This window comes from Tiliqua scincoides, chromosome 5, assembly GCF_035046505.1.
Source record: "Tiliqua scincoides isolate rTilSci1 chromosome 5, rTilSci1.hap2, whole genome shotgun sequence".
NCBI lineage: Eukaryota > Metazoa > Chordata > Lepidosauria > Squamata > Scincidae > Tiliqua > Tiliqua scincoides.
In genome coordinates this window covers 86742534-86757603 of record NC_089825.1, presented here as the reverse complement: position 1 = coordinate 86757603, position 15070 = coordinate 86742534, and the positions used below count along the sequence as shown (strand labels likewise).

General features: G+C 46.7%; 1 protein-coding gene across 1 annotated transcript in view; it reads right to left on the bottom strand.

Moving 5' to 3' along the window:
- The window catches only part of SRCIN1 (SRC kinase signaling inhibitor 1), a 150960-nt gene that overhangs the window by 52341 nt on the left and 83549 nt on the right, over positions 1-15070 (bottom strand). The window contains exons 3-6 of the mRNA XM_066627851.1: positions 10017-10209; positions 8158-8356; positions 6940-7033; positions 3342-4171 (exon numbers count right to left, since the gene is read on the bottom strand). Coding sequence (XP_066483948.1) covers positions 3342-4171; positions 6940-7033; positions 8158-8356; positions 10017-10209 — 1316 coding nt within the window. The remainder of the gene's footprint in view (positions 1-3341; positions 4172-6939; positions 7034-8157; positions 8357-10016; positions 10210-15070) is intronic.

Below are 15070 nucleotides of genomic sequence, written 5' to 3'. Positions count from 1 at the left end.
GGGCAGTCCTTTTATCAGTACTGCTTCTGTAAAGGCATCACTTTGCAGTGCAGCAGCTGAGAGGTGCTTTGCAAAATGATGCCCTGGCAAAAGCAGTGCTGCAGAAAAGGCAATCCGCATGATAATTGGGCTCTCCCAGTGCCGCCCTTTCAGTGGTGGCACTTCTGCTGATGTGTCACTTTGCAGCGCAGCAGATGGTTGGCAATCTTCAGTCTTGAAAGGCTATGGTATAAGCCTAAAGCACCCAGTATTCCCATCCAAGTACATCCCTGATCGATATCTTGCTTTTCTCTCCCCTGAACAGCCAAGGCAGCTCACCAAAGAATGAAAAAGCGAAAACACAATAATTCAATGTATATTTGTAAAAACTATTATCCTAATAATAAAAAATAAAACCGCTCTGGAAGAACGGCTTCACGATATGCAGAAAACTGTGGGGCAACAGAGGCATAAAGAAACATAAGAACAGCTCTGCTTGATCAGACCAAAAGTTAATCTAGTTCGGCAACCTGGTTCCCAAAGCGTATATGGATATTAAGACAACAAGGATTAAGGGTAGGAATTAGGTTAGGAGAGAAACACAGTTGGGGTGAATTGAAATTTGAACTGGGGTTTCCCCACTGCGCACTGACAGCAAAACAAACACTTGTCAGTGGTGTACCTGGGGGTCCCAGCACCCGTGTTTTCCGCCCCCTCGTTTTCCTCGTTTTCCGCCCCCCCACCCCTTGCCCCCCCACCCCTTTTCTGCCCTCCCACCCATGACCCGGAAGTAATTGCGGTGACGTCGTCGTCACCACAATTACGTCCATCCAGCTACCTTCTCGTTCCCCCTTTGGAAAAAAGGGGGAATGAAGGAGACAGCTGAGGCCCTGACGGAGCCTTCTGCGCCGCTTGTAAGCGGCACAGAGTTCTCCGTGGGAGCGGTTTGGGGCTGCTGGAAGCCCACCTGCCTGGGGCGCTCCTTCCAGCAGCCCCGGACCACTCCAAAGGAGACCTCCGTGCAGCTTAGAAGTGGCATAGAAGCCTCCTTCGGGGTCCGGGAAGCCCAGAGAGTCCGCTGATGCTCTAAGATGCACTCTCGCTGCCTCCGGAGGCCTCTCCAGAGGCAGCGAGAGGGTAGCGCCCGGGTCAGAGCATCAGTGCCAACGCTCTAGGCCGCCCTCTCGCTGCCTCCGGAGGCCTCTCTGGAGGCAGCGAGAGGGCGAGACGCCCAGGTCAGAGCATCAGCACGACAGGAGTCGTGCTGATGCTCTAGGGCGTCCAGCCCTCTCCGCCTATAAAGGAGGAGGTGGGGGGACAGACCAGCCCGACGCTGAGTCGCTGCCGGAGAGGCAGGTTCTTGCTGCCTCTCCAGGAGCGCTCCTGGGCGCCCGCCCTCCGTTGGGAGAAGGCTTTTCTTAAAGGGATAGAAGCCGGCAGAGATGCTGGCTTCTCTCCCTTTAAAAAAAAAAAGTGGGCGGACAGGTGGGCGGCAGGGGGGAGGCTTCAGGCGGCGCCCCTGGAGGGTCAGCACTCGGGGTATTTGCCCCTTCTGCCCCCCCAGGTACGCCAGTGACACTTGTGCATGAACAGCATGCAGGTTTTCTAAACTTGTTTTCCTAAGATACCAGCCTGACTCCATTCAAATGAAGTTTTGGAAAGAACATTTCCTGCTGCACCTTCACCACTGGAACTCAAGTAAGCAGAACATATACATAGGTCCACTAAATGACATGCAGATACTACTGACCCATGTCTTTGATGTGTCTCCCCAGCTGTGTGGAAATGGGGAAAAGTGACATGACATCACCACACTAGCATTTCTGTCACTCCCCCCCCCCCACACACACACACACTTCACTGGTTGCAGCTTACATAGATGTTGCAGAAACTCTTAAGTGCCACTAACTGCATCGTCTCCATAACGAGTAGAAAGCTGTGACATAATAGTGCTTTTCCCCCCAAGCATTAATTAGTGCAAATATGTGGGTCAGCAGCCCTTTTGTGTTTCCACATAAAATGGAATTTGGGCCTCAGAAACTGCAGTGGAGCATGGGGGGGGAATACTATCTCTTAAAGAAATGTGAACCCAGTTCTGGAATGTGAGTGATCGTCATGCCAATACATACTGTCCCTCCTGTCAAGATTAGAGGGACCTGGCCAATTTGGGGTGACCAAGCAATTTCTCAGGGGCAGGGTGCCCTTTCGGAAGCACTTCAGAAAGGGGCAAAAAAAATCAGGCATTCTGGTGCACAATGATCTTTGTTTTACCTACTCTCTCCAGAAATGTCCATCTCAAAGGCCCTCTTCAGTCAGCCTACCTTGAAGGTTCTGCACTGATGAGAAATTTCTCTCACACACTTTCCAGTACATTAACTTCTGACAGGACTGTGCTTGTCATTCCTTTGACCTCTCCTGCTTCCTATCACTCCCCCCTCCCTCGCCTCTCCCTCCCTCCCTCTTGCTGTTTCTAATCATTTCCTCCTTTCTATCTTTTTTGTTATCCTAATGAGCTCTGTTTCGACCATTCCCTCCTGACAACTCAACTGACAGCTCAAGAACCGTCCTCGATGGTGATGTAGACACAGTGTGATCGAACATGAGATAAGGTGGAATTTCTTTTGCTATCTCATTTGCCGGAGTACATCTTTTGCCTGCCTCCTGAACAGAATGTGAGAAGGGGGCCACTCACAAGTTCCAAGTAGTGACACGATGGGGTGAATGGATGAGGCGCTCCAGTGACAAGGCACGCATGTGAGCATTGCAACTGCTCAGGGTGGATGTGTCAGTAAAAGAATGTTGGCAAGCAATTTCAGTGAGGGCAAGTGGAAGGTCAATTTGTCTGGAAGAAAATCTTTACACAGGACAGAAGGATAGGGGGAGCTGAGTGCTGTTTGGGCAGGAAGTCAACTAGATAGGAAAAACAAGAGATGGGGGAAAGATGGGTAGAGGAGGAGACAAATTGCCCGAGGGAAAAGGAGTGAAGAAAGAACCATGACTTGTAAAACAGAAAAGTTACTCAGAACTTGGGGTCTGGAGGGATTGGCAAAGAAGGAGTAGACAAGCAACTTGGGAGGCCTAGGGGAAAATAGATCTGGAGGGTAGATAGGGCAGTAATCTGAATTCCATATATTGGCATGAACCAGTGAGTCCAAATTTCGTTATGGCTTTCCAGCACTGGGAAATCCCTCTCTAAGTTCTCAAATGCATATGCTCACAGTGCCAAATTCTGTTAAAAACAGTAGAACCTGTGTCAGCATGACAAGTCCACTCTCAGAGATACAAAATATTCAGGGCACTGATCACAGTCTTATTGAGAATACCCCCACTTCTCCTTCGAGAGGGCTATGCTCTCATCTTACCTTGTTTCCGTATCCTTGGCAGGCACAGGTGAGCTGAATCCAGAAAGGGGACGCTCCCCAGGTCCAGGGAAGAGCTCTGGGGGGCCCGAGGAGCTGGGATTCCGTGGCTTGTTGACAGGGCTCTCCATGAAGACTGAGGAGCAAGAGTCTTTGCGGAAGGACTGTCGGACTGGTGAGGAACGGCTCGGAGGCCCTGAGTAAGGGCTGTGGGGACTTTGGCTCTGCTGAACGTCCACCAGCCGGCCATCAGCAATTTTCTGGGGAGATGATGGAGGCAAGCGAAAGCCCATCCCTGGCCCATAGGTATCACTATAGATCTGTGCATTGGACTTATATAAGCTGTCTTCCAGTTCTGACTGCAGTGCAGCTGCTGAATAGGTGCTGAGAGAACGGACCGAGCCACGCTTATAGAGCCCCCCAGGGTAGGCAAATGGGTCTCCCATCCCCGCTAAAGACTGAGTGGATGTAATGCTCAAGCGCCCCTCATGCACCATACTATAGGGGTCGGCATACAGGCCCTCGTTCTTCACCAGCACCATGTTCTTCCCAGCCAGGTCTTCATCTGGTTTGACATCCCGGCGTTCCAAAATAGCACTAGGGCTTGGTGAAACACCTTGGGCTGGAGGCAGGTTGGAGATACGCTCCCCATGGTGCACAGGACTCCCAGCATAGGAAGGTGGGCGCCCACCACTGTAAGACATGCGGGAACGGGACGGCGATGATGACTGCAGCACCGGTGGAGGGGAGCCTGAACTTAAGTGGGAGGCAGGGGACATGCTGTTGAGGCGCCGTGTGGGAGAGGACTCCCTGGAAGTGTAGACCATCTCTCTCTGGAAGGAGGAGAAGGCAGAAGAGACATTAGAACTGTGCCCTTTGCATGTAGGACACAGGTTAAAAAAATAAACCATTCTCTATGATGAAAGCAGGAGGAGGAAGCTAAATGCAAACCAGTTCCAATGCTCATGGTGATGGTCTGCTTCACAGAAACAGCAGATGATGTGGAAAAGATGTTCTTGGTCTGTATTATTGCAAGTGAAGGCATTGCACAGTGGGATGCTTCCATATGGGGAAATAACACTTTGCAGGTATAAAGCTAGCACTATCAGGCAAAAAGGCTATGTTAGTTTTCTATTAGCAAGGAGCTTTGTATCCTAAGGAACATTATAACCTTCAGCAGCAGCCAGAAATGGCACCATCAGGGGTTTGTTAGGTAAGGTGCTCACTGAAGGCCCATGTCCACCAGTGGGCCCACCTGGCCTAGCTGCCCCCTGGATCCTCAGTACTGATGGCAACTTAGGATCCCATGAACCATCAACGAGCAAATGGAAGGCATTATGGGAGGCAGAGTCCCAACCCCTACTAACTGCGTAAGAGGCATTTTTTTTTCAAGTGGGTGCTCCTCTTTTATTTAGCAGGGGGAGAGTAACTGACCCTCCTCACCCCAGCGGTGTCTTTTCTAGTGACTGTCTGCTGGTGTTCTTTTGCATCTTTTTAGATTGTGAGCCCTATTGGGACAGGGAGCCATTAATTGTTTGTTTGATTTTCTCTGTAAACCGCTTTGTGAATTTTTTGTTGAAAAGCGGTATTATTAACAACACCCAACTTCGTTCCAAGGCCACCAGCAACCTGGCATCAATACTGAATGGTACAATCCTGGGACTGTTTTATCCACTCCGTCAGCTGTTCGGAATGCATTTGGCCTTTGACTAGGGCTAGAACATCTGCCCTACAGTAATACAAACTCAGCCACGAGATCTGAATGCTACAACATACACCGTGCAAACCAAGCGCATTTGCCAATTTAGCTTATCTTATTACTCTTCTGTTAGCCATGGGGAGAGGAGAGGCACACTGCAGCTCTACCTCCCAACTACCAAGCTGTATGGACATTGCCCACAGTTTTTCAAGCTCCTCACTTCAACTCTAAGGATTATAACTTTTTAAATAATGAAAGCTTGAAGACTCCGAACAGTTACATTTTCTTCATCCAGTATCCATTTCCATGATGGCACGGTACACTCCTACAAGTGTGTAATATACACAGGAGTGGCCGTGAGAAGATGGAAGCAAAACCACTTACAGCCCAATTCTATGGGCCTTTCATGCTGACTCTCTTATGGCAGTCGCGAAAGCGCTTCTGGCAGCATGTGAGGTAGTGTCCTGCCAGAGTGCCGGCAGGAAGGCTGGAGTCTTCCTGTGCACATTGACACATCAAGGTCATCCCTCCTGAAGGAGGTAAAGTGACAGGGAGGGACAAAAATGGGTGCGAAGGGGGTGTAACAGGGTATAGAGGCTGCAGGAAGGGTGGGTCTGGTGGTGATGGCGAGCGCTGCATCCTGCCTCAATGTGAGAAGCCTCCTCGCTTCCTTTCTCTCCTTGGACTTCTGAGCATAGGTCTGAGGAGACCCTTTGCAGAGAAAGAGGCTTACAGGGTGTAAGGGGATTTAAATCTCCATTCCCCACAGAAGCCTCCTGATTTGCCCTCTTCCCCCTCCACCACTGGATACAGCATGCCTGTTTTTGGCGTGGTTGCACCAGTGAGGGGATAGGATAGGACTGGGCCCTTATTCTTGTAACTACCAAGCCTGGTTCCTCCATCAGGCTCCCCAAAACAATGGCTCACATTGGGCTCCCTGCCTGCTCCTTAGAGCAAAAGACTTTCCTCTTCCTCTCCTACCCTTCCCCCGTCCTTTTTCCCTTTTCACCCTGCAGCACAGTTTACTCTGATTAATGCCCTGATTATCATGTTTATTACTTCACTGCTACGGCTCTGACTATCCATTTTCCTAGAGCAACATTTGCTGGTGGTGACTGATGGTACGGCCCATAACTCCTTCCAAAGAACCACACACAATTACCATCTCCATTTCTCACTGTTTCCCCTGCAATCACCTTGTCCACCTCTTGTGTATCCAGCCTCTTCCCCCAAGGCCGTCACTCCTGCGTGTGCTCCTCAATACTTCAAACAGCTGTGTGTGCATGGGCACCCTGCTCTAACTACTCTCCTAAAGGTCCTATAGCTACTATGCAACCAGATTGTATTTTATTTTATTTTGGACAAAGATCTATGGCAATGCAAATCCTTTGTTTAATTTCTATCTCTTTTTCTCACAGCTTTCCAAAGTATAGGGTTTTTCTCGGAGTAAAGATGGTGCAAAAGTTCTCAAGACTTTTCAATCCCAGGGGAAATTTAGCTGTCTTTCAGAATTCACACTAAGATGCAAAATCAGGCTTGCCTCCAAATGAGGGCATGAGTTTCTCAGTCTTACTGAAGGAAAAAGAAAGGATCCTGGATTTGAACTCCTAGTATCACTTTCTGCAAGTTTGGCGGGGGGGGGGGGAGACCATCACCACCACACTGTTATAAAGCTATAGCCTGCAGTATGGAAGGAAAAAGGGAAATTTCCCCACCAGTACTACTAAATCACACCACTGCATATCTGCAGAAGCACATTGCTAGCTAGAGAGAATATCCAGGATGCAATCAATAGGTTAGTTATTGCTGATCCTTGGTAATCTGCTTCCCACACACCCCCCACATTGACATAATAAGATGACAATAATAGCTTAGCAGCTGCAATATAAGTCCTGCCCTTACCCGTAGATCACCATTAGTGATGTGGGATCCAGGGAAGGAGGCATAGAGGGGCTCTTTCCGATAAATTTTGATAATGCTTCTGTCCTGGATATCCCTGCAAGAATAAGAGCAAAAGAATTAATGAGACAATGAGCGCATGGGAGCCCTGGCTGTTGTTCCAAAGTTCTGATTAAGCACAACTGTGACAGCAGCAACAGCAGCACTGGCAGCTCCACAGAGCAGATGGATGACGTCATTGCTCCAGAGCAGCTGTTAGAGGCTTTCGTGCAAGCACAGCTCAGGCCCTCCTCTTGGTGCAGAGGATTTGCACATTTTCTGCACTAATCTGCTGCTCGGGTCTGGGTGGGTGGATTTGTCCACACAATTTGGATTTGTCTGTGGTTTACGCAAATTGATTTTGCGCCAGGCTTCGGCATTCCTCTTATGGGTTACGCACATCCCCAGTTTTGAGCTGGATTTCTCACTCTTGTTAGTAGGTTTCGTGATGCGTTCCCAAGGCTTACATCAAAGGGATCCTGTAAGAACACAAACAGGGATTCTCCCAAAGGTAGTTGCTATCTGATCAATCAAATAGCTTAGAGGGAAAATGCTGCTAGAGGACTTATAAGGAGGATGATAGAGTGGGGTGACTATGGAACAACATGACATAACAAGCTTAAAAAGTAGGAATGATGTGAAGACAGCAGCTAAAGAGAACTTTTTCTTCCTTTTGTATAGTACTAGAACTAAGGGACATCCAATTAAATGGCAGTAGATAATTATGACTGGCAGTAGATAATTATGGACCGACAAAAGGAAGAATACTTTACACAATGCAAAATTAACTGACGGAACTGGGCTGCCACAGGTTGTGGCAAGGGCTTACATGAAAGAGGATTAGATAATTAATCAGTGTATCGAGGGTTACTAGCCATGAACAGATCATTCAGATTCAGTGGCAGTCAACTCTGAATAGTAGGTGCAAGGGATAAGTAACAGAGGAGAATTGCTGCTTTCAAAACTCTTACTGAGAGTTTCTCAGAAATTTCTGATTGGCCACTGTTGGAAACAGAAGATTGGACTGGATGAACTTTGGTCTGACCCAGCAGCGCTGTGATGTCATTAATGATTTGAGCATAAAAGGAGACTGGAACTAAATGTAAGTCTCGGGCTAACTCACTCCCCTGCTTCCAATGCAGATTTAGTACTTCTCTGCTTCCCATGAGGTTCTCCTCTCACCTGACATCCTCCAGTTCATAGAAGACATTGCGGGATTCATCCTTGATCAGGATGGCCGTGTTGGGTGACTTTAGCATGCCCATTGTCAGCTTCTGAGGAAACATGTGGACGATGAGGGCGTGCAGAGTATCCATGCTGCTGATTTCATGGGTGATGTGAACCCGCCTTGTCTCATCCCCAAACTGCAGAAAAAGGATCCCTAGGGAAATGGAGGATGATGGGGGATAAGAGGAAGAGAGAGCAAATCGGTCAAGTGATGCAGAACATTGACTGAATCAGCCAATGCTTGTGGGGATGGAACTATACACTTTGGGTTACCCAGGATTCTTCTGCTGGTAACTTGTAGGAGTGCTAAAAATAGAATAATAAGCACAAATGGAAAACTTCTACCCTCAAAACATAAACCCCATTCTTGCAAAGATCTTTGGGGGCCCTCCTGAATGTTCCATTTATCCAGGCAGGCAATGCATTCAGTAGTTACGTGTAGCAGGGCCTAGGCAGACTACGTACCAAGTCTCTGAGACACCCCTATTCTCACTAAGGAACTTCATCCATCCCTACATATCCTTGGGCTTTGAAGAACATTAAATGCATTTTTATATCATCAAATTTACGGGATTTGTTAGGAGACTGAACTTGAAGTTAGAACCTGATTTCCTTATGCATTCATTCCAAAAATGATTTTTAATAAGCTTTTTCTATGGTACAGTGGTTGTATGTTTATTTCTTTGTTTAGGTACTCTTTGTCAATCATCTTGAGTTAAATTTTTTTTAAGGCAGGTTTTCATTTTTAATACAATGATAAGTAAGTCAATTAACCTATGTGATGTACATGAAACTTCCTGGGTCACACCATTAGTCTACTAGTCTGAACTTGCGGTAGCTTTCTAAGAAGACATGTGCCAGGCCTGCACCAAAGATCCTTTTTTAACTAGAGATGTCAAGGATATACCTGGGGCTCCAAGAAGGCAAAATGTGGGCTCTTCACTAAGCGATGGGCCCGTCTCCTAACAAGGCATATGAACCCTTCGGATCTCTGAAACGTAAACCCAGGACTTTGAAATTATGAGGGACAAACAATACCTGATATTGAAAGAATCACTGGCTCGAACATGCTTCCACTTTGGTAAGTAGTAGCTGGATGATCTCACACATACACACCCATCAGTAGACTTGGACCAAAGTGGCAAGAGAGGAGGAGCTTTAACCCCATCCTTCTGCCATGGACCAGATCCAAATCAGCTCTGCCCAAGGATATTATTTGCCCTGGATTAAAGATCTCCCATAATAAACCCCTCAGCACCATGCTACAGTTCCATTCAAGGGACAGTGAGGAGATACCTTTGGCTGCAATTTACTAAACAAAAATAAAAGCATGCCAGACCCAACCACATGCTTATGGTAATGTCTAGTTTGGGACCTGTTTGACCCTGACACAGGACAGGTACTGAGCTAATGCCTTGAGTCAGAGAGCAGGCATGATACAAGAATGGGGGGGGGGGCTGTGGGTTAGTGGGAGAGCACTTGCTTTGCCTACAGAAGGTCCCAGGCTCAATCACCAGGAAGGGCTGAGAAAGACCTGGAGACTGCTGCCAGTTCCTATGGATAACACTGAGATAGACAGATCATTGACTTGACTCAGGATAAAGCAGCTTCCGTGCATGCATGTTCCAACTCTCATGAAAATACCTATGAGAGGTGCTCTGGTCAAGACTCAGACAATTTCAACCATGCAAACTCTGAACACCATTAACAAAGCCTCCACAAGTTTAATGACTGCCAGAGGGTTAACTTTTCTGCCTAAAGCCAGGGATGCTTAAGAAGCAGTTTTCCAAGCTGCAATGGAAGGACAAAGTTACCTGGTGACCGAAGCTTTGTTTGACTGGTGGATCGGGACAAAGGCAAGCTTTGCCGGAAACGGTTCATCCTGTTGAACCCGATGGGCAGCTCAGCTTCAGACATGGTTTCCAGGGACTCGGCCGAAGCAAAAGAGAGCTTGGCTTGATCGGCCAGACCAGGCTGGGAACCCTGGGAGTGCCGGGAACTTCGAGTCTGAAATGCAGAAAGAGAACTGTGGTTACAGGCAGGACTGTATAGTTTCTACAAATCCAGGCACTAGACCTGGATTTTTAATGCGTCACTCTTTCCCTTCTCATTACTATTTTTTTTACACTTCGTTTTTTAAATCTTGTTACATAATCAGGAGGCAACTTCATGGGTCATGAAGTCCAGCAGCAGAAAACCACCTCCCAGGGTGTTTAAGAAAAAATAAAGACATGGACCAAAGTCCCCAAAAGATACCTATCCTCATCTTAGACTGGAAGTACAGTTGCAAGCGTTCACTGGTTTAATTAGTAGATCAATCAACAAATGTTTTACTTAATTAATGGATAGGGGTTGCTTTTAATTGGTGAGGGCAAATCTCAATCAGCAGGGCTTTGTGTTAATGGCATGCTTGTTTCATTCTTTACGGATTTTTGTTCTGATGTGTTGTTATTAGAGGGACTGAAAACTATTAAAGATGGCCCTTTATTTCTTCCAACAAAGAGGGGGGTTGTATATAAAATAGTAAGTTGCATGCTGCCTTAAGTATCTCAATAACACACCCTATGTTGAGGTTTTGGTACAATGTAAATGTAATAATAATAATAACTTGGTATTTATATCCTGCCTTTCTCGTCATCGGATTACTCCTCTGACTTTATTCAAGGCGGTTTACATAGGCAGGCATTTCTAAATCCCTCAAGGGGATTTTTACAATCACAGAGGTTTTCTCTTTCAAGAACCAACAACATTTCAGAATGGATCTTCCTGGTTTGGTCTCACTTCTGGCCTCCAGTTCTCCCACGCAGGAGATAAATGTATATAAATGTAATCAGATGACCAGGTGATCAAAAGACAGTCAAACAATCAAGTCAAATTCTTTAACAGGCTGACCAGCTAGAGTTGGAATCAGGGCCTATGAGAGGAATTTTAGCAGGGGGTACAAAGTTTCTTCTGGGCCCCTTCCCAAAGGGGAAGGGGAGCAATGGGGGCAGGCAGAATGGGGGGGCCAAAATAGGGTGGGGGAGCATGCTGCCAGCCACCATAGTCTTTGGGCCTCAGGTCTACTAGGCTTCTTGATGCAAAGCCCAAGTCTACCTGATCATGCACCATTGGCAGCTAGATAAAGTAATATGGAAAACCAAATACCCTCCCAAGTCTCTCTAAAATTTTTGAAATATAGAAAATTGATTGCAGAAAATTAGCATCATCATATTTAGGCTCACACTAAAATGAATCAAAATGAACTTCTGCAGCAGCTGTAGCCCCACAGCTGGGTCCCTGAGCTTCTACACCAGGGGTGTCAAACTCATTTCATACTGAGGGCCGAATAGCATTCATGATCCCTGCTGAGGGCCGGAAGTGATGTCACTAGGCTGGAAGTGATGTCATTAAACAGGTCTTAACCAAAAATAAGCACTTTTTCTCACTTAGGAACTCATTAGCTGCAAATGACAGAAGAGAAAATACACAAATCTTGATCACATTTCAAGATATTGGAGAGTCCAATTTTCAAGTGGTTTGCCCTTTCAGCAGTAACACCTCAGCACTGTTCAGCAGCTGAAAGTCTGAGGGCCGGATAAAAAGCCACATCCAGCCCCTAGACCTTATGTTTGACACCCCTGTTCTATACACTCTTTCATGATTATGGGATCCACAAGCCAAAGAGCTACTGTAGCAGACCAGTTTCCTCCCAGATTTGACACTTTGTTAAGGAGGGTCATGGATACTTTCCTGGGCCTGGTGTGTATGGCTTGCAGCAGCAGTTAACATTGCATGCACATGGTTGTGCCCCAGCATTATGCACTGGCAGTGAGTTCAGGTGAGATAGGAAAATGTCAGGTCCCAGGAACTTTCTGGGCCCCTTCCTTTGGCTCCTGGGCCCCCTTTCTGACCCTGGGCCTGGGTACAAATTACCCCCTTTACCCCTCTCTCCTAGGCCCTGGTTGGAATTATTTATTTTCTTCATTTTCAATACAGGATTTATATCTTGCCTTTAACATCAAATCTTTAATGCGGTTTACACAGTAAAACTGGGAAACTGATTAAACATCTTTTAAAGTTTCTGCTATGGTTTCATCTGCGTCCTTCTTTGTGACTTGTATGAGGCCTCACTGGGGAGGTAGTGTCAGAGGCACTTGGCTCTCAGAAGTCCTAGTAGAGAAGACTTTTGGAGAGCCACAAGAACAATGATATTAAATATGCTTTGGTGGCCTCAACAGGATTGTCATGGCCACAGGAGAACAGCCTCTCTGCTCTAGAAGTGCATTATTGAACCCCAAGCCTAAGTAACATAAGATGTTTGTGCACAAAGAGGGCAAGAGCATCTCCTCAGCTGGGCAGATAGTACATCATGCATGCAAGAGCTTCTGCATCATGCACAGTCCCCCTCATAGAAATGCAAGGGACTTGTGTTCACCTCAAAAAGGATTTAACTTTTGACTGTGTCCAATATGAAGGCTCAAAAAGTTCAAGACTTTGCAAGTGTTTCATTCAAAAGGCTCAACAATGTTTGCAAGAGCTGGAGCAATCAAATTGCTAACAAAAGTTCAATGCACCTCTGCCAAAAAAAACTACAGACTCCACAAATCCCCTTCCCCCAAGCAAAATGTTTATCTCTGGGGGCGGGGAGAAGGTGACAGTGTACATTTCCAGAGCCCCACCAGCATCCTTTCTCAGTGAGGAGCAGGAATAGTAGTTCCAGCCCAATGCCCAGTGGGCAATAAATACGGTCATCTCTGTCCAGGCAAAAAGCCTCAGATTATCCCTTCCAAGGTGGAATGATACAAATTGTTTCCTAGCAAGGATTCTGGGACTCCCAGGAAGAAATGCTATCAAGGCCCTGGAAATGCCATCTGCCACTGTGTTCCCTACCTTTAAAAGTACAGTAAGTGCTTGCCTTTGGGGGAGAAGGAACAGGGAGGTGGCAGTGGCAATAGTGATGAATGCTTTACATTTTAGTCTTTTGAGCAGTCATTTTGATTGCTCACAAAAGTTCAAGCCTCTTGTGAGCACACCTGTGTTTGTTTTGATTCTGCTCACAATCAATCCAATAGGAAATGCTTGCTTTTCTGAGAACCCCACTAGAGACACCCACCCACAGTAAATGTAAGTTGTTTGGGTATCCTGCTCTTAAAGATACCCAGCAATGAAGATTACATACATAGCCTCAGCCACGCACACACCTCTCTTGGCAATCTACTGCCAGAACTCATCAGCCTTACAGTTAACTTGGGTCCACACTAGCACTCCTAATCTCTTCTCTTTATATTTGGCTTTCTTCCATTCTCTTACTTGCTGTCCTATTCCACTGTGCCAATTTGCTTGAGTCAGCTGGCAAAAGTAAACAGTAAAATACTTTGCATTCCCCAGGCTCAAAAACCAGTATAAAAATTATTTGCAAGTCAGAGCTCCAGCCTGCTATATAAAGAGCAGTCTGGACCATTTCCTTGAGTGTAAATTTGCTGACAGAAAGGGCCGAGGTCCACCTATACAACACAACAAGCTGGAATCCTTTCTTCACAAGCCACAAGCTTCTCATCTTGCCGGTTTCACTATTAAGGGGGGGGAGGGATAAAGGGGATTTCCATCCCATCCCCACCCCATCCTGGTAGTGTGCCCTTTAACACAGTGTGTTAAAGGCAGTGTGCCCTTTAACGCAGTAGACCGGGGAGAGGGCTGCTATGTACACATCTCCAACAAACAAGTCACCGAACATTCAACTGCAGTAGCGAATTAGCTGGGGCAAAGCTCCTCACTGAAATCATACTGGCGCTTCATGGGTGTTACAAGGAACACACAACAGGAGAGCCGAGAAGCTCTCTAAAGGCAAAGGCCAATAAACATCAAAAAGAGGCTCAGAGCATAGGGAAGAGGTTTTGAGTTCTCTTTTGAACATGCCTCTGTAGCATAGTGGTGAACTGAAGATTGTTATGCTACAGAGGTAGGCTGGCTGGTGACTCTGTGGCTGCCCCCTCTTCTTCAAACTTCTCCTGTTGGGGAACAAAGCATTCCATTACCACTTGCCTGAGATGAAAGGAGGCTGCCCCACTCAGCTTTTGCTTTCCCAGCAGCAGCAGGAGGAGGCAGGGACAGAGCAGCAAGGAAGAAGGGAAGTAAACTCCCTGAACAGAAAGGGGAGGGGGAAGGAAATGGCTTTGTTTCCTGCTTCTTTGCTACTTCTCTCACCTTGCTGGGTATGCCCTGCAGCCTTCTCCCACACTGGGCAAACAGGATGCTTTGTTTCCCAAAAGGAGAAGTGGAACGTGGAGGTGGTAGTGATAAGAGCATTCAACCAATGTCCCTGTCATAAAGGTGTTCAATTTGCTGCTATGCTTCAGAAACACATATAATCAAAAAAAGGACTCAAAGTGTATTCACAGTGCTGTGAATTTCTTTTTGATGTCTACTTCTCTTGGCCTGAAGGTCACAATAATTTAAGTCTGTGGTACAGATATGCCTTAACAAGGTACTCACTACTCAGGGACAAAAGCTGGAAGTAGAGTCCTAATTGGGGATGTCTCCTATATGTGTTGTGGTGCAGATGGAATCAGCCTTTCCTAGGAAAAGAGTTCTCCAAACACCATGGGTACCAAAAGAGGGATTTCCCTACTGGATCAGAACAAGTATATGCAGAATACTGGATCCCTACTGGATCAGAACAAGTATATGCCCTGGTACTTGTTTCCTTCCACTCCATGGATAACAACAGGAAAGGATAAAGCAGCAGACAAATAAGTCGGAGCATTGGGATAACCTTTGAAATTACAGGAGGTTGCCTATCCATTATGCCTGAGAAACAGCTCCTGGGAGACATAAAGGGGTCCGCTGTGATTCTGCAAAGGAAGAGGCAGCAAAGTTTATGGCTGCG